The 24088-nt window shown below is 49.1% G+C and overlaps 2 protein-coding genes across 5 annotated transcripts in view; both read right to left on the reverse strand.

Annotated features, from left to right (window-relative positions):
- LOC149339299 (uncharacterized) overlaps positions 1-5984 on the reverse strand; it is a 57026-nt gene extending 51042 nt beyond the window's left edge. Inside the window, exons 1-2 of the mRNA XM_089550910.1 lie at positions 5871-5984; positions 5090-5277 (exon numbers count right to left, since the gene is read on the reverse strand). Of these exons, the coding sequence (XP_089407036.1) occupies positions 5090-5277; positions 5871-5955 (273 nt within the window). The 5' untranslated portion in view covers positions 5956-5984. The remainder of the gene's footprint in view (positions 1-5089; positions 5278-5870) is intronic.
- A 10361-nt stretch (positions 5985-16345) lies between these two features.
- Positions 16346-24088, reverse strand: part of Med (Smad/Smad4 homolog Medea) — a 56987-nt gene continuing 49244 nt past the window's right edge. For all 4 annotated transcript variants that reach the window (XM_089548046.1, XM_089548045.1, XM_089548048.1 and 1 more), the window contains one exon: positions 16346-16611. In XM_089548046.1, coding sequence (XP_089404172.1) covers positions 16404-16611 — 208 coding nt within the window. In that variant the 3' untranslated portion in view covers positions 16346-16403. The remainder of the gene's footprint in view (positions 16612-24088) is intronic.

Here is a 24088-nt window from a genome sequence, read left to right on the forward strand (position 1 = left end):
CTGTTGGTGATGCGGGTGATCATGCGTGCGACTTGTAGCGTTGTTGCTTTCAGTAGGGTGAAAGTGTGAGTACTGCGCTGGTTGGATTGAACCCACATGCCCAAAATTCTTATTGTTGTCTTTTCGGGTATGGGCGTCCCTTCTATGTAGGCGTTGAGTTTTAGGTCCTCGTTGGTTGGGACGGTCCGGTTTTGCTTGCCTCTCCAGACTCTCAGCAGTTCCGATTTCTCGGTCGAGCATGAGAGTCCTCTTTCTGCGAGGTATTGATCTACACAAGAGGCCGCTTGCTGTAGCCTTTCTTCCTTCTCTCCGAGACAGCCCGTGTTTGTCCAGACTGTTATATCGTCAGCATACATTGCATGCCTGATGCCTTCGATGTTCTCTAGTTTTCGAGCTAGGCCTATCATAGCTATGTTGAAGAGTAGGGGTGAGATAACTGACCCTTGGGGTGTTCCTTTGTTTGGAGTGCGAATTTTTTCCGATCGAAGGTCTCCTATGCCGATGGTGGCAGTTCTATCGGACAGGAAAGCTTTGACGAAGCCGTGGATTCTGCGTCCGCAATCCAGGTTGTCTAGGCCCGTAAGGATCGCTTCGTGGCTGACGTTATCGAATGCCCCCTTGATGTCCAGGGCCATTATGACATTTTCTCCCGTCCGAGGTACGTTTCGCAGGACATCTTCTTGTATTTGGAGGAGAACGTCCTGCGTCGAGAGCTTCGCTCTGAAGCCGAACATGGTATGTGGTACACAGTCGTTGTCTTCCATATAATTTTGCAGTCTGAAAGTCACAACCCGTTCGTAAAGCTTGCCAAGGCACGACGTGAGTGACATAGGCCTGAGGTTTTCAATTTGTAGCTTTTTACCAGGTTTAGGTATCATTATTACTTCGGCGTGTTTCCAATCTTCAGGAACCGTCTCCGCCTCCCAATGTTTGTTAAGAAAGGTGACGAGCTCTTGTATGAGGTCGTCACTCAGGTTGCGGATTAGGGCGTTGTCGATTCTGTCCGCTCCGGCTGCCGTGTTTCTGGTGGTGTTTCTTATGGCCGCGTAAACCTCTTCCACAGTTATGGGGCGGTCGAGTTTCTCGTTTTCGGCTCTTCGATACGTTTCTTGGTATCGCGGGGGGTTGTGATCGCCGAAACATTTTTCTCGTGCCTTCTCCAGTAGGGCGATGTCTGATCCCTCGAAGGAGTGGATGAACCGGTGGATGGCTTTATTGTTTTCTGATTTTATTTTGGTCGGATCGATTAGTGCTCTTAAGAGATTCCAGGTTCTGGCCGTGCCTAGAGTTCCCCTAAGTGAGTCGCTGAGTTGGTCCCAATTTTGTTTCGCGAGTTGCGTCGCGTATTCTTCCGCCTTTGCCGTAATTTCTGCTATCTTTAGTTTTAGTTTCCTGCTGTGTTTTTGCTTCCGCCATCTTTTGATGAGACTGCGTCTCGCTTCCCATAGTCTGAGGAGGTGGGCGTCTACTTCAGGCGTTGCTGTCGTTCTCCTTAGACTTTTTGTGCATCGTTGTCGCGTTTCTCTCAGCATGCCGCTCCATTCCTCCAGTGATTGGATACCGCCTTCAGATTTGTTGCAAGCCCCGCGAAACGCGTTCCAGTCAGTGATTTTCGCCTGTCCAATCTGGCGTCTTATGGTGTCGGATGCTATTCGTGTCCGGAGGATAAAGTGATCGCTGCCTAGATTTTCCATCATGTTTTCCCACTGTGACTCCCTGCTGTTCCTTACGAAGGTGAGGTCCGGGCATGTGTCCGTGCTCACGCTATTCCCGATTCTCGTGGGGGTCGCAGGATCTGTGATTAGACTGCAGCCAAAGTATTCCGCTACTTCCACTAATGTTCCTCCCTTGATGTCTTGTTTCTGGTATCCCCAACTCCTGTCCATGGCGTTGAAATCTCCTACGATGATGAGTGCATTTTCTTTGGCCAGCTTGTGCGCTCCATAAAACAAAAATTTTTGAGATGAGGACTTCAGGAAAAGGATTCCTGCGTAGCCTCGCTAGGCAGTCAGTTGGTATTTAATGCCTCATACTGTCGTTAGCAGCCGTGTCGGCAGATGTGTCGGGGATTCACGAAGGATCGCATGCACTCATTCAGTGAGCTGACCCAGGCATACAGAGCCTCTCGCCAGCTCTACCCCCCGCACCACCCCTCCCTAGATAACAGACACGCAACACTCTGGCGCAGATTACAAACACATACTCTCCCCTCGCCCCTTACCCTAACCCACTATCATCCCTCCTTCCCCACTCCTGCTTGCGCCCTATGCCCAGAACCCTTCGCTTCTTCCCTCCACATCCTTTCCCTCTGCCAGGCGGACCCTCCCCCGCGGGACCTAGAGAACCTCAAGACCTGGGAGGACTGGGAGACCCTGCTGCACTCGGAGGACCCGGCCGTGCAGACCATCGCCACCGGCCGTGCTGCCAGTGTTATGGACCTCAGGAACATAAACACTTGAGTGCAGTGGGGTCGTGCGGGGACCCTGGGGCGTGCCCCGAATTCCTTTGTAAATAAAGTTTTCTCTCTCTCTCTCTCGGCGTTTTGACGGGTGTCCACTGAAATACGCGAGACCGTTACTGCGTAATTTCCTTTCCTCAAATACAATTTTCAGTTTCTTCATTACGGCCCCTCTTTCTCTTTCTTCTTTCACTGCCACTTCCTCCCTTCCTGTACGGTGCAGTTCGGGTGTCCACCGAGATGACAGAGAATTACTGCGCCATTTCCTTTCCTCAAAAAGCGTTGCGTTCAAAGGACAAGGCATCGCGACAACTGGTAGTGGTGTTCCGTGGACTCCCTGGCAGTGCTACAACACGCTGTAGCGTTCCACTCCTAAAGGCGAAGCTTAAGCGTCATTAGTTAGCAGTTAATGAGTATTTAGTCATTAATCAGTAGCTAGAAATTAATTAGTAATTTGTCATTACTTCTTCATCAATTAAAACATTTTCCGATTCATTCCTTCCCCGCACATCAATAGACTGGAATCGTCTTCCCTCTTCTGTTGCAATGATCACCCAACCTTCATTATTTCAGTCAGCCATACACAATATGTAGCTACTAACATGTTTTGTACTGTGTAACAGATCACCTTCCTAGTTCTTTCATTCGTATTTTTGCTGTTTTTTGTGCACTGACATGTAATATTGCAATTAGAAACTGCCTCTTAGGTTGTAATCATTCATCCTGTTGTATGACCGCACACTTAACACTGTTGCAGTTATATTCCAGACATTCACGTTATTTGTTACTTATATTGTGAAATTTTTGCTGTGTTCGTATATATAGTTGTATTAACCCACTCCCCTCTGTAATGTTCCCACCCTGAGGGTATCAATAAATAAATAAATAAATAAATTATGTGTGACGTCATTCAGTGGTGACGTCAACAGTGTCACATAGGCAAAGCGGTGCGGAAAACGCTTTCGCCTCTACGCACTTTAGACAGTCAAAATGCCCCGTGAATTTTTTTTTTTTTTTTAAGAATGTAGCATGCATGCCTCTCACACTGTGAGGCTTTCATTGATTTTTGTGTGACCATGTGGAAAGAATTTTACTGCGAAAGCACTATTCCGATGGGAAAACGCCGAGCTAGATCTTAGGATGTCTGTATACGTTTGCGGTGTTGGAGTGCTTACGGTGTTTGTGGGTTTGTGGCAAGTGAAAATGAAAATAAAAAAAGAAACCAAATAAATATCCATGACTGGGATTCGAACCCGCGGCGGTGCGAAAAGGTCAGCTTCGCCGGCCGCTGCACGAGTGGTGGTGGTGGCGAAAACTTTTAATTGGTGAGATAGAGTTTGGGAGCCACAGAGTGGCCCCGCTGCATGGTCGGCGTCCCTATTCCGGGACACCGCATGACAAGGCCCCGTCTCTCTCCCGTTTCACCAGAGCCCTTTGGGACTCAAGCGAGGAGCAGTTGAGGAGGGCAGTCTCCCATGCCTCTCTGGAAGGGGTAGGGGAAGGGGGGAGGTGGGGATTTTGAGTACATGCCCACACCATGTGGAAGATATCACAGGTCTCCCCACAGTGCGGGCATCGCCCATCCGTGCTAGGATCGTAATGTTTTATGATTGCAGGACAGAGTAGAGTACCTGTCTGCAAGCGCCTTAAAGTTCGCTCCTCCGTCTTACTCAGCCCCTTTGCAGGGGCCGGGAAAAGGCGGTGGTTGTCGCTTTAATGCGTTATTATTTCCCTGAATTGCAGCAACGGCTGGTTATTCTCCGAGCCAGAAGAGCTGGGATGAGGAGCCCGGTGAATAAGCGCTCGGGCAGCCGCGTCAGCGGCCTCATTACCTCGTAAGCCCTGGTGGCCAGGAGCCCAAATGATTCTTTTCGGTGTTGGATCAGTGGCAGTCCTTCTTAGAATGCAAGCAGCTAAGGGGGAGATCTCCCCTGCCAAGTAATGATCACATGCTTTTCGGGAGTCCATAATGATAATTCTCGAATTGGCGTGGGCGGCAGCAAGCGCTATCGCTACTTCCTCGGCTCGCATTGAATTCGGGGCTCGAAAAGAGAGTCCGTCAACGTGCATTTCCTGGTGAACGACTGCGGCCGTGTAAAATCCCGTGGGCAATGGTCCTGCTGCGTCTACATAATATACACCGGGTCGGGAGCTGTGTTGCCTCTCGAGAGCCCGAGCCCGCGCTTGTCGTCTGTTTTCGTGCATGTCGGTGTCCATGTTACGGGGGAGCGGGGAGACCCAGAGCATATGGCGCCACAGTACTGCGATACGCTCCGCCTCTTCTGGAATGCAGTCGTGTTGGATGTGTAAGCGGTTTAGCAGGCGGCGCCCAGGGGCCGTCTGCATGAGCCGCGTGTATTGGTTCACGAGGTGGGCCTCCCGCAGCTCTTGGTAGGAGTTTAGCACCCCCAATGCCTTGAGTTTGGCATTAGAGGTAGCCACCGGGAGATCCAGGGCTCCCTTAGTTGCCTTGCGGATGATGGCGTCTATTCGAGCCTCGTCTTGCTTAGTAGTGCGGAGATATGGCACGGCGTAGAGGATCCGGCTAGTCACGAAGGCATAGACGAGCCGAAGCGCGTCCCTGCCCCGCAGACCACCCCCCCCCCCCCCCCCCCCCCGCGTGTTGGAAACGCGGCGGATCATGCGCCCTACCTGTTCGCCTACTCTCTTGAGTTTCACAATGGTGGAGTCCGGTCTGAGTCTGTGGTGAATGAAAAGGCCCAGAATACGGAGCTCCTCCACCTCTCTAATAGGACCTCCTGACAGAGAGATGTGAATTGCTGTCCTATCCTTTGGGTTCGCTCTGACATGCAGAAGCTCTGAAAGTCACACATAGCATTTACTGGGTGCCAGGACACACCGACATAGCGGGGAACGAACGCGCCGACGAGGTAGCTCGAGGGTATACGAGCCGAGCTTCCTCCCAATCGGACGATCTACCCGACCGAGTCAGCCCTACGTACTCAGACATTCTCAACTACTATAAGGGGGTACGGATCCGCTATCCGCCGCCTCATCCTGATCTAAATCAACTAGAGGCAGTGTATTGGCGAAGATTGCAGACAGGAACATTCCCAAACCTGCATATCCTTAGCAAGATTTACCCGACGCAATATCGGGACACTTGCCCGTGGTGTGGAAGCAAACCATCGTTGTACCACATCACGTGGGAATGCAGTAAAAACGACAACTTTCGCAAAGACCCGAGTGCAGAACAGTGGGAAAGCCGGCTCTCCAGCGGCGATCTGGGTTGCCAACAAGGTCTCATCCAGCCCGCCCAACGAGCAGCGAAGCTCAGCGGAGCCCTGGAATAGGGGCACCGACCCTGTGAGAAGAAGGAAGATGGACCTCTTCTTTCTCGTCTGCTACTAGCACCTTTCTAGAGCAATAAAAGTCTTTCCTACCTACCTACCTGATTTCGCTGGAGCACATTGGAGCCCACAGTCAATAGCATACGCATCGACTATGGAAGCGGCCTGCTGAAGGCGGTCCTCCATGTCCCCAAGGCTCCCCTCAGTGGTCCAAATTGTAATGTCATCTGAATATAACGCGTGTTGAATGTCTTCTACCCGGGCTAGTCGGCTTGGGAGGCGCATCATAGCTATGTTGAACAGGACCGGTGATAACACCGCTCCCTTAGGGGTACCCCGTGTTCCTATCATGTAAGGGCCGTATTTCTCGCCCTCAATCCGAAGAAAGGCCTGGCGATTAGTCAGGAAATTTCTTGAATACCCGTAGGCCCTAGCCCCACAATCGGTAGAACTCAAGTTGGCCAGGATGCTTCCGTGTTTAACAGTGTCGAAAGCCCTTTTCAGATCAAGGGCGAGGATGGCTTTGTCATTGTGTTGCATAGTTGTGGGTCGTATTACATCCCTGTGCAGCTGGAGAAGGACATCCTGTGCAGACATGTGGGGGCGAAACCCGAACATGGTGACTGCAAAGAAGCCCTTACTCTCCAGGTATGGAGAGAGGCGATCCCGTACCATCGTCTCCATAAGCTTGCCCGCACATGAGGTCAGTGATATGGGCCTCAGGTTGTCCGTATTCCCGGCCTTACCTGTTTTCGGGATAAACGTCACAAGTGACGTTTTCCACTCGGGAGGGAGTGGACGCCCGCCCCATATCTGGTTGATGTATTCTAATAAATGGAGGTAGGCTGAGTCCGGTAGGTTCGCCAACAGGTTCACTTTTTTTTCCAACATGGTATTTACTACACAAGGTTATGTATGCACAGAAATGGGATATATACAGATTATTTACATAGCACGCAGCTATTCACGGCACTGCACTAACTAGACAGAAGACAACACAGCTAAAAGGACGGCAAAGATACACACCTAATCAACAGCGGCAACCAGTCCGCTAGCAATGTCCTTTCATCATAAATGTCCCTGAGTTGAAGCATCATTCGACTAAAATGGCTTCTGGCTGAAACAAGAGGTCCAGCGTTGCGGTCCAGCATGCGCGTTTTGGCCTATGTGTTTAAGCTGAAATTCCGTTGTGGATTTTTGTGTTGATTTCGTGTTGATTATAGACTGGATGCAAACTTAAAAGAAACATGTGGTTCATGTGTTGACTTTAAGCTGTGCACGTTGGCAATCCATCAAGTACGCTCTGTACTTCTTCCTACATACATAAATGCATACACTCTCGCCTATACAACCATCAGATAAAGAATATGGAACAGTGTTGCACACGAGGCTACACCATGACCTCACCAAGGGTCTCAAGCAACCGTCCAACTTTTCCATAACTTTTCCATCTTCATTCTCAGCATCACCCTTAATACTCCTACACATGGACGTCCAGATCTGCGCAGGTAGTGGCCTGCCGATCAGCAAAGTTATGTCAGTTATAACTATTACAATTTATTTATTTTATGTGCAGTGGAAGTAATCAAGTTCACATGCAACATTCTGTTAGTTGAAGACCTTGATTAATTCATAAACAACAGAAATAAAGCAGTAATTAAGCGCCCTTTTTTATGAGCGCACATACGAATCCTCCGAAGTAGGTATGGATGAAAAAGCATATTGCAATGTAAGTGCACGTTAAAGATCCCCAGGTGGTCGAAATTATTCCGGAGACCTCCACTACGGCACCTCCTTCTCTCTTTCTTATTTCACTCCCACCTTCCTTCCCTTATGGCGCGGTTCAGGTGTCCGCCGAGATACGTGAGACAGATACTGTGCCATTTCCTTTCCTCAAAAACCAATGTACCAATACTATCACTTTTTCTATGCAAGAAAATGAGTTTGAGAGGTTTACGAGAGTCTTAACCGGTACTGCATGCGTTCTTAATATGCATAATGTGTTTAGATTCTGTTTACACGAAGCATGTCGAATTGATTTCATTTAGTTAGGCTTACAAACACCTGCCATGACACTCGATTCAACGTATATTCAACAGAAATCACTCAACAATTATTGTGTTGACTAAGTTGAACAAAAATTTTGTTTAGCAGATGTTGAGTATGCTCAACATGCATTGGATTCATATTGAAGGGCCTCAGCAAAAAGGAAGAGGTCATATGGAGAAAGTTACAGGCGGGAGTTTTTCCGAACCCACTCGCACTAAGCAGATGGCATCCGGCGATCCAAGACCCGAGGTGTAAACAGTGTAATGAAATAGCAGACATGATCCACATGGTGTGGACATGCCCTAGCCACAACGAACCAGAGAGGAATATAGAGTCCTGGGAGGCTTTAATGGCCAGCCAGAAAGAAGAAGAACAAAAAGAAGTCATCCGTCTGGCCCTGGACACCGCTGAATCCCAAGGGATCCCAGCCTGCTGAAAGGGGAGGAAGATGACGGCGGTCAAGACTCGTCTTTTTCGCCCTCTGATTCCTTGACGGGTGCAAATAAAGTTATTTCATCATCATTTGCAGTTGATTCAACAAGAGCTCAACAAGGTGTCAACTGAAACTCAAAAGTCATTTTTGTAAGGGTGAGTAGCCGCAAGGTAGCAAACACTGTAGGAATATCAAACCAAGTCTTTCTTCAACGCCCTCTGCAACACATCTCAAAACAAAATCGCATCCTCGCAGTTAATAAAACAGTGTTCAATGGTTTCAGGTACACTGCACAGAGTAGACTATCACCGCAGCCTAACACGTCTCCTGTTAAACGCACTATCTGGCTGTGTATTGCACATCATCTTCTTCAACCACTAATACTGCTATGAAACTAATATTCGCGCTTTGAGCTATGTGGCGGTAGTAAAAGAGAGATGTGCGCAGCATGCGCTGGCATGGACAACGTAATGGCAGAAACACGACACTACAGCACTGGAGCAATACGCGTTCGCGTTGACAACACTGCTGCATAAACGCGGCACTGGAGCATAAGCCACCGGTGTGCATTAGGTAAATAGGCACTGACGATGAAAAAGTTCAAGACGTGCATAACTGGCTCCCTGGGTCAGTGGACACCTCAATTGCGCTTTCATGCTACGTGGCGGGGGTGTCCACCTACAAAAAACTGTTTTCGCGCAGTATTTCGAGGTTAGCAAAGCTAAACCACCAGAATTTTTTTCCCGCAAACAAGCATTCCGTAAACCTATATCCAAGACTGTGCATGCGGTATGCCAATTGATTCTTTTTTTTTTAACTAGAAAACATTGCTCTAATCCAGCTGGGTCGGAGCGCTGTTGAATAGAAATACGGAGGTGCAGTTTACTCGTGCTCGACCGCAGCACAGAAATAAATAAATCTTCGTAGGGTACGCTCGCTCAATACCACAAGGCCATACTGCAGAAAATTTCATCGCACAAGTGACGCCGGTTGTTACGTATACGCGCGAATGAAGTAAGCGAAATTGGCCCCGCGCGACTACTCATCCACCCTGCAGAGGACACTGACAGGAGGCACAAGGAGATGGAAGAATACAGATGCCAAAGCGCGACGAGCGAGAAATCCTTTTAGCGCGCTCCTCTCCCCGAGGACTACCGGAGGGGTCTGTGCAACGGCGCCGCCCTCAAGCCTCCCCGAGGCGATATGAAGTAGACGCGCCAGCATCTGCCGTCAGTGGGGAGCCGGAAGGTTTAAGCTTCCTAATCCTGCTCCTCTTAAGCCTTCTTTTTCGAGCCAATTAAGGACGCGGGGAAACCTACATCGCTGCAAAAAGAAGCAATTTGTTTGCCCGAAGTGGAGACTTAATTTGGCCCGTGTCAACAGCGCTATAAATGCGGCGTGAAAGCTCGGCGTGGCTTTAAATGAACTGCTGTGTTTGACTAGCTCAGCTGTCAACAGGGAAGTCTATATCTGGCGTCCATTTCTACTTGCTCGCAGAGTTTCCGCCGCTTTTCAACTCTGCTGGATTTTAACTGCGCGAGGTGCATGAAACTGAATATTCCCCTTTGGGAACTCTCGACACTCTCAAGCCGCAGTCGACTGCTGCATTAGCACGTAAGATCACTTCTGCTGCCGTTACGCCAAACTGTTTTCGAGTTGTAACAACTTAACCAGCCCACACTAAACACCAAATATGAAAGACCATACACGTCGTATCTTCACACCATGGAAAACATATCACTCTACAGTTAATAAAGCTCAACGGAGGGAGTCTTGAACATCCTCCATTTAAACATTCACAAATGCAACTTTTTTTTTCACAGTTCATTTCAGGGCCCCTCAAGTGTTATCCGGGCAGAGTTCTGGGAGCAGTGCCTACGCTTTTACGTCCGACCTATTACCTTCGTAGCCATGACACATATCGCAACCAGCTGTTAACTTTCGTGATGGTGTCAACTTCCGAGAGAATGGGAGCGGCGGTTCAAAGAAGGCATGAGGAGCGCAGAAGAAATGCTTGCAGCATAAATCATGAAAATGGATATGTTTCCTGTAAGACTGGTATAGTATATCAAATCTTCCTGTCCTGTGGCCATACCCACATAGGCCAGACTGGCCGCTGCATTAACGTGCGGCTCATGGAGCACGCTAATTCTTTAAAGAAGAAAGAAACTAATCTAGCTAAGCATTCTTCCACGTGCAAATGCACGCCGTTTTTATTGCGAAAGCAATGCTACTCGCACTTTCAAGCCTTCGCGTGACCCGGCCGCAGTTACGTTCGACCTTTAGCGGAGTGAATATGGGCGACCAACTCGCTCCTTCAGATAGCCCGGCTGCAGTTACGGTGTGTGTTTGCCGCGCTGCGCACCTGTGGCGCTACTGCCGCTGTGACGTCATACCAGCTGTAGATTATGTTTTCTTTCTCTCAGTCGCAACCAACGTTACTAGATTACATAGTGGGTAGCGGTTCTGCGGATATACGTGCTTTTAAAGCGGTTTTACCTTTTACCAGCACTAGGATTTTGATGACATTGCGCATGTGCGCTGTTTTTTCTTGTGTGCATATTATGACGTCCTTCTTCCTAATAAAAAATCAGTTGTAAGGGCAGCGCTGGTTTGTGTGTCTTGTCTCTTTCCTGGTCTGTGTGTGTGTGCGCTGTTGAACCACCATTATGAACTTTCGTTCCTCTATTCGCAGTCACCACCCGCCTCTACGGCTAGACCAGTGACTTGCGAGTGCAGCGTGTTCAAGGAATGCCAGAGACGCATACCGCGGCCGGGTGCCTGCTGCTCCTCCTCCACGTGGTCACTGCAGATGCCCAGAAGCTACTAGGCCGGCCCGGTAAACGTCTACGCCAGTGAGTATGGAGGGCATGCCTGTATACCTACTGCGCAAAATCTGGCAGCGCACCACATCAAACAGACATGTGCGGCACTCAGAGAGATTCCGGAGCCACCGTGACAAGAGGCTGGATCCCAGGACATGAGGAGAATCTTGGCAACGAAAGGGCCCACGAGCTGGCGAACGAGTCTTCACTACACCGCTCCCATCCCGGCGACCTGACGGCGCCGATCACCCTCCCGAAAGACCCACATGAAGAGCGACGACGTCGCCGTCAACAAAGACGAAAGGAGCTTCTCTCCAAGACTTCTAAACGTGATGGCCCCACGCCTCCCGTCTTCCACGAGGTGCTCAGGTGTTCCTTAACCAGGCGCGATACAGATGTGCTTACACCGACGATGTCGTCGCCCGCTAGGAACACTAGGAACGCCCCTATTGAACCATCGCCACCAGTCAGATGCTTCGCAAGCAGGCAGGAGAACACCCCAACGATACGTCACCACATGTGAGACTGTGCCGCCGCGGTGGCTCAGTGGTTATGGTGCTCGGCTGCTGCCCCGAAAGACGCGGGTTCGATCCCGGCCGCGGCGGTTGAATTTCTTTGGAGGGGAAATGCTAGAGGCCCGTGTGCTGTGCGATGTCAGTGCACGTGCGTTAAAGAACCCCAGGTGGTCGAAATTTCCGGAGTCCTCCACTACGGTGTCTCTCATAGCCCGAGTCGCTTTGGGACGTTAAACCCCATAAACCAAACATGTGAGACTGCGAGACTGCTCAGGCCTAGAGAGTAGCCGTCTGTAGCGCCGTCAAAATTGGACACTGACATATGAAGCCTGGATTCGGCCACGGACGCGTTGTGGCGCTTCGTACGCGAGGCGGCCATAGCCGACCACTATTAATCCCCCCGTGCCCCACTTCTAACACTCTGCGGCCTCGAGGCATCGCCACAATAAAGGGAATTGATTGTAGAAGTTCGTGCTGTATAAAAGAAATTAGAAAGCTCTGTACTCTGTTTTAGTCATGTTTTATGCCAGTCAGGGGTCACTACGCCCCTCCTCCAGCGCCTCATTTCTGTGAACTGTTTCCCGCATGTCTGTGGCGCAATCCGTGTATAGTCGTCGTTTCGGTGCACTCCCGATTGCGCCGGTCTTACACGACATCTCCGCCAGCTCATTAGAAATTTTGCCCAAAGCAATCGGTAAGAGGCGGAATAGAAACAACTCTGATTCTTTATCCAAAGCTACTTTGTAAACAGCAGCCTCTCATTTGCAGCCCCTCGACAAGGCACTTAGCTTGATAATGTTTTCCAACAAATGAACCTGCCGTGGCGCAGTGGTGAATAAATTCGCCGGTGCCTCTTGTCCGATTGATTTCGCAAAATACTCAGTGCTGATGAAAGTAAGTACACGGACGCTCAACGCAGCAGCTACTTTGCGACACTGTATAGCTTCCAAAGAAAGCGTGGTGTTCCGGCCTCAGTCACAGTTAGAGATAGGTGGTGTTGTATTCACTTTGTTGCTAGGCTTGCAGAAACCCTAGAATCGCAACGGTGTTCCGGTGTGCTACACCGATACGGTTTCCCAACAGAGTGGGCAGAAAGAGTGGAAAGAATAACCTGGCCTCCCGCTCTTTTTGTGTGCTCCGTTGCTCCAGCCTCGAGCACACACATGCCTTGTTTATAATAAGGGAGTAATTACTTGCTGGCATCCACCCAAGCGCAGCCAAACGGACATCTGACCAGCACTGTTCCCACTTCGAGTTAATAATCAATTCACTCTCGCCCTATCATAAGCCTGCCGTCCCGGTTAGCTCAGTTGGTATAACAAATGCTCCGATGAAGCGGCGGTCCCGGATTCCAACAACGAACCAGGACGAATTTTTCCTTAACTGCAAGTTTCTGAGGAAGCTGTATAGCTTTCCTTTGATAGCTGCATGGCTGCGCTTTGGTGCGCTTTGGTGGAAGCCAACGAGTAATTATTCCCTTATTACCAGTTTACTACACCTTGGGGGATTCCCCTAAACATTTGACCAACATGCCTTGCTTGCGTGCTATGACCAACAATAAGCGACAAGCGCAGATAAGGACAAATGAATCCTTTTTTTATGCTAGAATAACTGACGGAAAATAACTTTGGTTTGTTTAAGAAGTAATGAGTGTGAAGAAAAATAAACGCAGAAACAAGTAAGAAAACACTGCGGTATACGCCGCTAGCAACTATACCAACGAGAAGCCTGATGTCAAGCCCTTTTCTTTTTTACTTAAAGCGACCACGTAGATTTTGTTAACGCTAACCAGACAAAATATAATTTTAGCCACTAAGCTCGTATTGTAGTAAGTTTTGCAACAATACTGTCACCGGTAGGGTAGAAAATCTAATTTCTTGCAGTGGCTTATGTAGGCATATGCCCACTCTCTTGCCCCAAACGAAAACTTCGACGATAACTTGACGCCAAAAACAGATTATTCTCGGACTTTTACTGCCCCTAAATCGCATGCTATTCCTTGATTTATAAAACGGGTATGGGACACTCAACAGCGTAATCTAAGGAATCGCCGCATCTAAAGTACGAAAGCATCTGGACGAATTTTATTTAGTTTGAACATCATAGTGAAATCTCGATGCAATCAAACAACTCGATCGCTTTGTCTCCATCACTTGGACCTGGCCGATGCAAAGTGATTGGTTTGGTTTATGGGGTTTAACGTCCGAAAGCGACTCGGGCTATGACGGACGCCGTAGTGAAGGGCTCCGGAAAAATCGACCACCTGGAATTCTTTAACGTGCAGTGACATCTTATAGTACACGGGCCTATAGCATTTCGCCTGCATCGAAATGGACCGCTGTGGCCTGGACGGAACCCGTGTCTTTCGGGTCGGTAGCCGACCACCATAACCATGCGCTGAGCCACTGTGGCGGCTGCAAAGTGATAAAGAGGGGGCAAAGCTGAATTTTTTTTTTTTTGAGAACTTAAAATTAAATTATAGGAAAAAACCTTCAAGACCAAACTTCGTTATAAGACCGCTTTACTGCTCGATACAATGCATAGCTCCCAATACATGTGGGAGCCAAATTTAGTTTCTGGCGTGGAGGTGAGCGATGCACACATTTATTGTCGCCACTACTTCTGATCGCAAGCTTTACCGTTATCTTGAAGAGAAGCACGCGCCAAAAGTACTCCACTGAAGTCTTCAGAACGGAGCCTGAAGACTTACGACCACAAGGTGCAAGCGATTACTATATTCAGTTACGACTCGCCTGCTGCCTCAGGCTCACTCGTGTGATACTATCTACGTTTGAGAAAAGCCGTTGCGCCAAGGCATTTGGTCATTTTGTGCATTTGCTGCTTCTTGCATCATCAATATGCATATTAGATGAAGTATTGTGCATTGAACGGTGCAGATTCATGTCGAAAATTAACAGCTTTGTTGCCTACATATTTTCTCCAACGAATTCAGGACTGCTGCGTCCCATAGCAAAGGGCGTTAAACCGTGGTAATAGTTAATCAGTCGACAACGCCAGAATCTGCACTGTGAAAAGCTGGTCGCTACCTGAAAGCAATAAATACAGCGTTAAACGGGAGTTTCCTGAGCTATAGCTGATAAGTCAGCTATGGAAATAAGCATACTCACCGCATTAAGCGGACGCTCTAGCGCATGCCTGATGTTCGGCATTGTATTGGATTGGAAAACATTCATTCACTGGCAGAAAGTGGTTTAAGGTGAGGTCTTGATCGCGCTAGATGGCCGTCAGCCCGTGGCTTACGGCGACCTCGTTGGCTCGCTCTACTGCCCGGAGTTGGGTCTCCGGGTCGGAGCTGAGCATCACGGCCTCCCACTGCTCGCAAGTTAGGAGCTGAATTAGGTCCGGGGGAGGTGGATCCTCCGGAAAGTTCCACACGATATGGTCTAGTGTTGCTATGTCGCCGCACTTGTTACATTGGAGAGTATTACCCGGGGTACATGAGCGAAAGTACCGCCGCAACTCTGCAGCACACTGCATCTCTGTTGCCGTTAGGGCTCAAAAAAGCCACCACCAATTCAAGCAACGCACACGTTCTGCAACAACACGCAACGTGAATTAAATGCGCGCTCATAAAAGTAGCTGCTGCCACACGTACAAACCTTGCGAACAGGCCACTTACAAACAGCGGTCGCGCTGCCTTTTTCTATGCTGCTTTCTTTATCTGGTGCAGCAGCAACTGACGTCAGATGACAATGGACACAACAAAAAGATCCGTTATTTCGCCTTTCTTTATCGCAACGTTTCAGAACGTTCAGACACGTGTCCCCTCCCGTCAAGAAGAACGAAGATCGTTACTTGTTCAGGCGAGAGAGATGTAACTACATCTACCGGAGGCGGATCCTGAGAGCAGTCCTGGAATATGTGGTCCAAAGTGTCAGGCTCGCCGCACAATTGACAGAAGGAGTTTACCAGATCGGGGAATTGAACTCCAGGTTCGCTTTAGCGCACGCGCGGCCCGTCGTCCCGGGACCCTTTAAGGCACTACGAAAACTTATCCGTCATTACATGCCGCCAGCACCAACGGTCACAATCTAGTCGAGTCATAATATATCCACGCTGAAAGCATGTTGGCTGCTCTACACACGGGTAGCGGTCGTTCGCACGTGACGTACTGGCCCCCCAGAGTGGGTGTCCATCCTCCCCCTCCCCAAGCGAGAAATTTATCCTAGGAAAACAGCAATGAGCGCCATTTTTTTACGAAAAAAAAAGTCCCAAGAAATATTCGGATGAAACCACCTCCTCCAACATTGACCGTAACTGCGCCGCCGAGAGGTACCTGAACGAAGTCGACTAAAAACGCCTTACCAACCCGGGCTGAATCGAGAGAACGGTTCTCCCCACAAGAACAAAATGCGACCACACTTCAGAGTGCACATCAGTGGAGCAAAATCGTACAAACATTATCCCCTTTCAAGAGGAACAACTGCTTCGCAGGAAGCACCCTATATTTGGAAATAATTTCGCACCTCACGATTTTGTCAAATCGTGATTTGACAAATGACAATAAATAACAAGGTAGGAGTACTTCTCCGTGAAATACCGCACAGGGAGTTGCAAAAAATAAACCGACTTCACTTTTTTTTTGTCCCTGCGGCCTAAAGTAACGGCCCGTGGCGCTTCGACTTTACCTAAACAGCGCATGCAAACCAAACCCAACAACCAGCCGAACCGGTAAGCCGCAGTCGTGATACTCCACGACGGGTGGTCTTCTCCGAGCCAGCGGGCCAGCCCTGTTCTGACGGCGGTCGTTTTTATTTTGATTGAAAACGGACACAGGGTAGGGGGGGCTAGTCATGCGGTCGCGGGTCGTGGATGGGCATGGAGTGCAGCACTTCGTCCAGCAGCTGCAGCGAGCGGTGCAGGTGCACCTCGATCCAGCACGGGGTCTCCTTGATGCTCTGCCGAGGGTAGTCGGGGCCCCAGCCCTTGACGAAGCTCAGCCGCAGGATGCACAGACGCCGCAAGTCGTCCACGCCAATGCCCGCCGCCGCCGACAGACCTGCACGCAACGGCACAGGGTGAAAGAGCAGCTCTTGCGTGACTGCCTCTAGGACACAGCAGCGATCACGACATTGCGCGTGCCTGTGCCGGCCGCGCGCCATCGTATTATGCATTAACCGACTGTAATGCGTCGTAAAACCCGCAGTTTCCAGTGAAAGTTATTCCTAAACTCTCTTTCAGAATCATCTCGGGGGTCGACCTACATTCGAGTTCTATTCAAAATACGAGCACTATTCAATCATAACAGTGTACTGCTATACTGTTCCGAGTCGATCAGGCATTCGTCCTTACCATGCCGAAAACTAGCGGCAATAAGTGAAATAGCGCACCGTTCTCGGCGGCCAAACGCGAACATAAAAAGCAACCCTTCCGCTACCGCGACAGCGCAGACCTCGAGGGACTTGGAACGTTCGAGCAGGTAGAAAGCTTTCAGAGACAACTCCGCGAGATTGCCGACGGAGTCTCGCAGGAGGAGGCTGGCGTTGTTCAGACAGAGGCGTTTCTTTATTGAGCTAGCACTGCGTACGCTCCCATGGCGTTATGGTTGGAGTTAGGAACATCCAATACCAGGTTGTTCTCTGCGCGCCGCAACCACGAATGCAGGCAGCGCGCGCTGCCGAAAAAAAAAAAATCTACTTTCGCCGCGCGCGTGTAATCTCTATCAAAACAATAGAGCAGAAGTGAAAAAACGGGGCTTATGTTCAGGGACGGGTTGCAGGGCGAAAGATTTACAAAAGCATCAGTCTATGCTGCACGAAATCAAGAGGAGATATTACTAGGCCGAAGGAGAAGCTGAATCACAAGAGAGTATCCGCGGGTTTCCTGCATACACATTTTAACGTCTACTTAAAGACGCTAGCTACAGCCCCAAGTCAAAAGGTTGGGTTTCGAATTAAAGTTTCTGATTGGAGATGTGTCAGAGTTCATTGTAAAACATTCTAACGTTACATCGCCGAACAACGATACATACAAAAAAAAAAAGTATAACTGCGAGCCGCGCAACGAATGCACCGATATACAGCCCTGAGTGTCAAATTAAAATGCCATGTGAATGTGGTTTTTAAGGCTCGGGCGGTTAGGCTCAGTTATAGTAGGATACAACTTAAAAAACAGCAGTTGCTAACACTGGGCAGCGGTCTGCGGCGTCTTGTATTACTCCACTGGCCAACCGCAACTGTAAACAAAATCAGCTTTTTTATGCTTGACTATACCAAACAATCCACGTGTCAAAATCCTAAAGCTTATAATTTTTTTCTTGTGATAAGCTTCTTGTTTACGTAACAAGAAATGTTTAAGCAGCGGACTACTTTTTTGTCGCGCAGGAATTCTGTGCGCGGAGGCTGAATGTGGGCGGAGCTTCACTGCACACTTAAGTTGTATCCGACTATAGCAGCTTGGAGCTCCAATGAACATCGAAGAGCACAGCCTTCTGCCGATGTCCCGGCGGCGTATTCGCCAACTGCAGCCTGTACAGCCACAAGGCTTGAAACCACGGTGAATTGATCACGGTGACTGAAGATTGTCACAACGCCGTACCTAAAAGGGATAATAAATCCTCTTAAACGGCGTTATATGCCACTAAGCATCACGATTTGCGACCTAAAAGAGAAAAACTGAAAAAAAAAATGAAATTAAAAAAACAATAAAACTACAGTACAGAGAGCGGAGTCGAACGGCCGACCTTCCATACGCAACACGAGCCTCTAATCCACTGCGCCATAGCAGCGATGTCAAGCCGTCGTTCTGAATGAATATTTATAACCAGCCTTAATGTGGCTGCTACCTGCAGGTGGGCGGCGCTGTCATCGCTGGCTGTACCGGCTGCATTTGGCGAACACGCGTCCCGGCGGGCGAAATGCGTGCACTACCGTGTTTTTTTTTTTTTTTTTTTTTTTCAGTTATCTGCGCAGATATAACAAGGCATTTTCTTTCGACGTCCGGCAACAAAACGCAGTTTCTCCTCTAGCAAAGACAACACGAGCTAGCACGAGCGCCATTGGTACAGTGCACTGCTGCGCACTGTATATCAGCGGTCTCCAGCTCGTACCGCCAAGCGGGCCGCACTGACGAGCTTTTGACTGCCATGGGCCAGCAGCCGGGAAAATGTGAAGCACGGAGGGGGTCCATCGCAAAAACAAAAGAAAAAAAGGTCACGCGATTAAAGCAATGAAAAGCAAATTCTTGCACAAAAATGTCGCAGCGAATGTGAGAAGCCCTGGCGAACACAGCAACTCGCAGAAGACTAATTATTCACTGCGATAGCATTTAAGGGCACGTTTTCTCGGTTATGCGGCGTACCACAAGTAGTACGAAGAGGAAAGGAGAGCCGCGCGTCACCGTCAATGATCCGTGGCGCCATCTGTGCGCAGACGCACGAACTAGCGGCTTGCGCAATTTGCCGATGGCTCGGTGTGAGTGGTCGCGCTAAGACTGAAGTCACGGAGCCAATAAAGTCAAATAAACTAGCAAACTCAGCGCTGAAAACTGCTCCTGCATAATTATATCATCATCATTTCTTGTCCCTTAAAGGCCCCTAGGATCCCGTCGGCAAAAACCATTGGTGAGTTTTTAGTGCGGAAGCACTACTTTACTAGCGAAACTGAAAAACCAGAGGTATGTGTGAAGCCTCTAAACTTGACGAAGCGCCAGCGGCGGGGGCCTCGCGCAGCTGCTACAAGTAACTGGTAACTAGTACAAGTAATTAGTGCACTCTGTTGTTCAAGACATAAAATTGTCTACTTGCACATTTCTAGGAATGGTAGCTTAACTGCACCAAGAAAATGCTCTCTACGTCAGGTATTTCTCCTTTTTCTCACTAAAACTTGTTCGTTGTGTGCTCTACCATCCTGCAAGCACAGACGTGAGCAGACTTGTCGACAGCGCTGGCGTGCTGAGCGACGAATAAACTGACATCCAAGCGCATCAGTTAAGTTAGGCACCCGTCGCTCGCAGCTTTGTCTTTCTTGTAGATACGTGGAAGCAGTTGAGCACAAGAATTTTTTTCCTGGAAACCGTTAGCTGAAAACCGCTAACTGCTTTAAAAGTTCGCTACTTTTCCTATGCAAAGCACCACGACAGCGCTGCCTACAAGCCTGCTCACGTCTGTACAACACTTGCGCACCTTTGCTACACTTGCCTGCCTTTGAACATTGCGAACACCTTCAACATCATAGAGGGAATTTGAAACGCCCAACAGCCTTCCAGCAGGCCGTCGTTAGCGTTGAGTAGAGCTTGTCGTAAAACGTCCTGTTAGTGCCCGTGTTCTGGCTTCTCGCTTCTAACACGTATTTCACGAACGTAACACCAGCTTAGACCACGCCGTCGGTAGCAAGCGCTGACGAAGGTTTAAACTCATCATCACTTAAATGAACGCGCTGCTTTAAATGAAGCATGTGACACGCGTGATTTCCATGCAGTGCCTCTAGATTTGTACAATGGCAAACAACTTTTTCTTTAATACGCTTTTTTTGGGGGGTATTGGGTAGAAAAATCGGGTTTAACTCGATTACGAAGAGATCAGCTCGGGGTGCAAGAGTCGGTTGAAACCGGGTTTCATCCGGAAACAAACAGCCCTAAGCCCCGCCGCGGTGGCTCAGTGGTTACGGCGCTCGGCTGCTGACCCGAAAGACGCAGGTTCGATTTCTACCGCGGCTGCCGATTTTCGATGGATGGTTTGGTTTATGGTTTGGTTTATGGGGTTTAACGTCCCAAAGCGACTCAGGCTATGAGAGACGCCGTAGTGGAAGGCTCCGGAAATTTCGACCACCTGGGGTTCTTTAACGTGCACTGACATCGCACAGTACACGGGCCTCGAATTTCTCCTCGAAAGAAATTCAACCGCCGCGGCCGGGATTGAACCCGCGTCTTTCGGGTCAGCAGCCGAGCACCGTAACCACTGAGCCACCGCGGCAGCCGATTTTCGATGGAGGCGAAATACTAGAGGCCCGTGTGCTGCGCGATGTCAGTGCACGTTAAAGAACCCCAGGTGGTCGAAATTTCCGGAGCCCTTCACCATGGCGTCCCTCATAGCCTGTATTGCTTTGGGACGCTAAACCCCAATAACCAACCAACCAAACAAACAGCCCTAAATATGATATTACACCGTTACAACCCTCCCTAAAATAAGAGTGAGAAAGCTGAGTCCGCAGGCAACCGAGAAGGCGAGAGCGATTCGGGCGCAATCACTGAAATATAATCGTTGACGCAGCTGGCGATTGATTAAAGGAGGGGACGCAGTAACTCCATCCTGCCCCACAAATTTCTGAGGCGAAAAAAAAATATCAACAAAAATATCGCGCGCAAACAAACGACTCAGGTGACGATGATGAGCGCAAATGTCGCACGTGGACGTTCTCGGCCAGTCGCACGTCGCGCTTCCAACGAGCCGCACGCCATAGCGCCTCGCCTCGCGCGCCATAAATCCCGTCCGAAAAACGATGCACTCGTTAAAGAGGGGGGGCCCTCAATCATGGCGCAAAGCGAGCCGGTGCTCCACGGCTCGTTTATCAGTGCAAACATCGTTAACGGTAAACCCTAGCCGGCACGCTACGGAAGCAGGTTTCCATCGCGGACGGCGTGACGCGCGCACAGGGGGGCAAGTGCTTGCGCAAAGCCGTCGCTCGGATGGCGCCCAGGCACGGAAGAACGCCTGCCTGCATCGCGTCAACATGAACCCGCGGGCGGCGCGTAGTTAAGGCGGACCGAAGCTCACTACAGTACACCCGTTACTGCGCCACAGGCAAACCAACAGAGCTGCACGCAACGCCAATAAATGGTGATCGACTTTGAAAAGGCAGGCTGTCTCGCAGCTAAGCCTAACGAGTTTGACCGTTACGTATAGCTCCTCTAGTTGCCTACAAGGTCTGCCCAAGCCAACAAAACCAGAGTTCGCATCGACAAATCCCAGCCAGAAACTTCCGCTGCGATGAACAAGAGGCTTTCTGTAGTCATAGTTTCCGTTTAGTGCGCTAACGACTTAACATCACCTGACCTCATTTCGACCTATATACGACAACGGATATCCTTCCCAACCAGCGCTCGCTCTGCTCTCTAACAGCGCACGACCACCACCAAGCTGCGCTTCTCTATAGGAATAGCTAGTAACTAAGCGAGCGTTTCGATAAGAGGCTCGGGAAAAGGTGAATACGCATGAAACGCGCGTGTTCACTCAAATGGATAAACGAAGCCGAAAGCAGCGGACATCAACACACCCTTTCTATGTGTTTATTAGAAACTGTCGCTAAGACGCCACATACTTCAGTTCCGACGGAAACAACACAAGAAAGACTAAAGCTTAGCAGCTTAGGTCGGTGCGGCTCATATAACCCACGACACCGCAACTAAATGCAACCCATCTTGGATGCAGCATTTTTGAGACCTTTTCTCAACACACAGCTCCCGGTGACAGGTGGTAGATGAGTCCTTTAGAGAGGACTCCCCGCTCCACATCGCTCCCGGTGACAGTGGAGCTGCTAGTGTTACCTGAACACTGTGGCCGATTCATTGAGAAATTGTTCAGGACGCATGGAAATGGTCATGTTCAAAGCAGCCGGAAACGGATGTTAGCGGTGGAACATGGTGAGCATTTTTCAATCCCATCTGCCAGAGTCTATGCAATTAACGGTTTTGTTACAAGCGATAACGTCACAAAAGGTTCTTACATTCTTCCCAACTGAAGACGTTCACCTGTCGTCAGACGTTAAAACACGAATTATCTTCCCTAGTTTAATGCAAATACTTCAACTCACACGATGGAGCTGCCAGCAGCATAGTTAGAGCGCTATATTCATACAATGTCCCAGTCTTTTTTCACTGACCTTGATTAAAGCTACGGAAAACACCTACATAACCTGTGCATATGTGAAGAGAACATGCATATTGTCCTTTTTCCCTTGATATTATACAATGAAAAATACCAGACAACATCAGTGGTGTGTCAGATGATGAGACAGGGGTCTTCTTACATGCTCCCGTTATGACGAAATCTCGGATAACAACACACTCCGAAAAATTGGTTTCTCGTAAACTTAATGTGAAGAAAAAAAAAAAGAAAAGCCGCCAAAGACGAACTGCTTTACGTGTGTCTCGGTTAGGACGAACCTTCGCAACGACCGCGAATCAGGGCAACACTGTAAACGGTACTCGCGGAGTGTAACCCTCGAGGCGCGCAAGAAAAAAATTTAAATGCTTTCTCGCCAAGCAAGTTTCCCCCACCCCCACATTCGGGCGAGATTAAATACATGGGGGCGCTCTCGCGTTCTTGTGGATGCGGGAAGGGCAGGACCCCAAAACGCCCGCCTGAGCTCGGCGCGGAGATCTGACATCGCCAGATTTCTGCGTCGCGCGCGTCAAGTGCCTCGCGTTGCACTCGGCGGACGAAAAAACGCTGAAGGGGTACACCAGGTCGTCGACTGGGGTGCTCAGTTTCTCAACTGATGCGGCGTCAGAAGACTCGTTATCGTAGCGCAGAAATCTGACACGGATAAATTTCTGCGCCGCTTGCGCGTCGCCTGCGGCGAACTGGATTCGCAAATCCGCTCGCGCAGTTGGTAACGACCATGTTAGAGGGACGATCAATGCAATAGGAGCGGAAGATAAGCCCTAGAGGTAGGCGTACTTTATTATCACTAACTACAACTATTAGCCACTAAAACTATTTTTATCACTTTCACAATTACCAACTATCGCTAACTTATTACCACTGTCTAATACCATCTATTACTACTCTAATTACTCATTACTATTACTGAGCACTAATTACCATTACTATCTCTATCTCTCAGACAACTGAGAGAGATTCTAATACTAACGCGTTAGAAAAAAAAAAGACGATCACGCGATTTCGGAGCCTGTACTGCTCGGTTAGCTGTAGCTGGACACCTTCGGAGCACTCGAAGCCGGAGGGAAAGAAGGATACAGGAAAGTAAATTAAAGAAGTCGCCTTAGATGAGAAAAATATATGGCAAAAAAAAAAGGATACAGACCGATGCTGTCTTCAACTGGGATTACCTGGACTTCATGGAAAGTACCTGGACCCAGCTTGCAAGCTCACACAGCCTTTTTCCGGGCACTTCTGATAAGATGAACAAATCCTTGCAATCTTTTCAAGCTCAGCTTAAAAAAGGTCTATTGTATAACCACCTATAGTGGCTAATGGAGAAAGCTAAATCATGACCATAATACAAGATTTTATGCAACTTTTTATTTTCTTGTGTGAATGCTTGCATGTGTATTAAAGGTACACCAAAGAGGAATCTGAACACGTCTTTTTACTGTGGCAACTCGACCTACATGTTCTGATCATTCTTCGAAACTTCAATTTATTGTTCTGTGTGGCCAATTTCCCTAATTTAAATCGCATTAAACGTCCCAGTTCCCGACTTTTTTTTTTAACTCACCAATGACGGCAGGAATCAACCAACCTTTCAGCCAGTCCCGTGGCGGCTTGCCGCTCTGCCTTTGGTGCAGCGATAAAT

Source organism: Amblyomma mixtum, chromosome 6 (genome assembly GCF_055824585.1).
Source record: "Amblyomma mixtum isolate Tamu chromosome 6, ASM5582458v1, whole genome shotgun sequence".
Lineage (NCBI taxonomy): Eukaryota > Metazoa > Arthropoda > Arachnida > Ixodida > Ixodidae > Amblyomma > Amblyomma mixtum.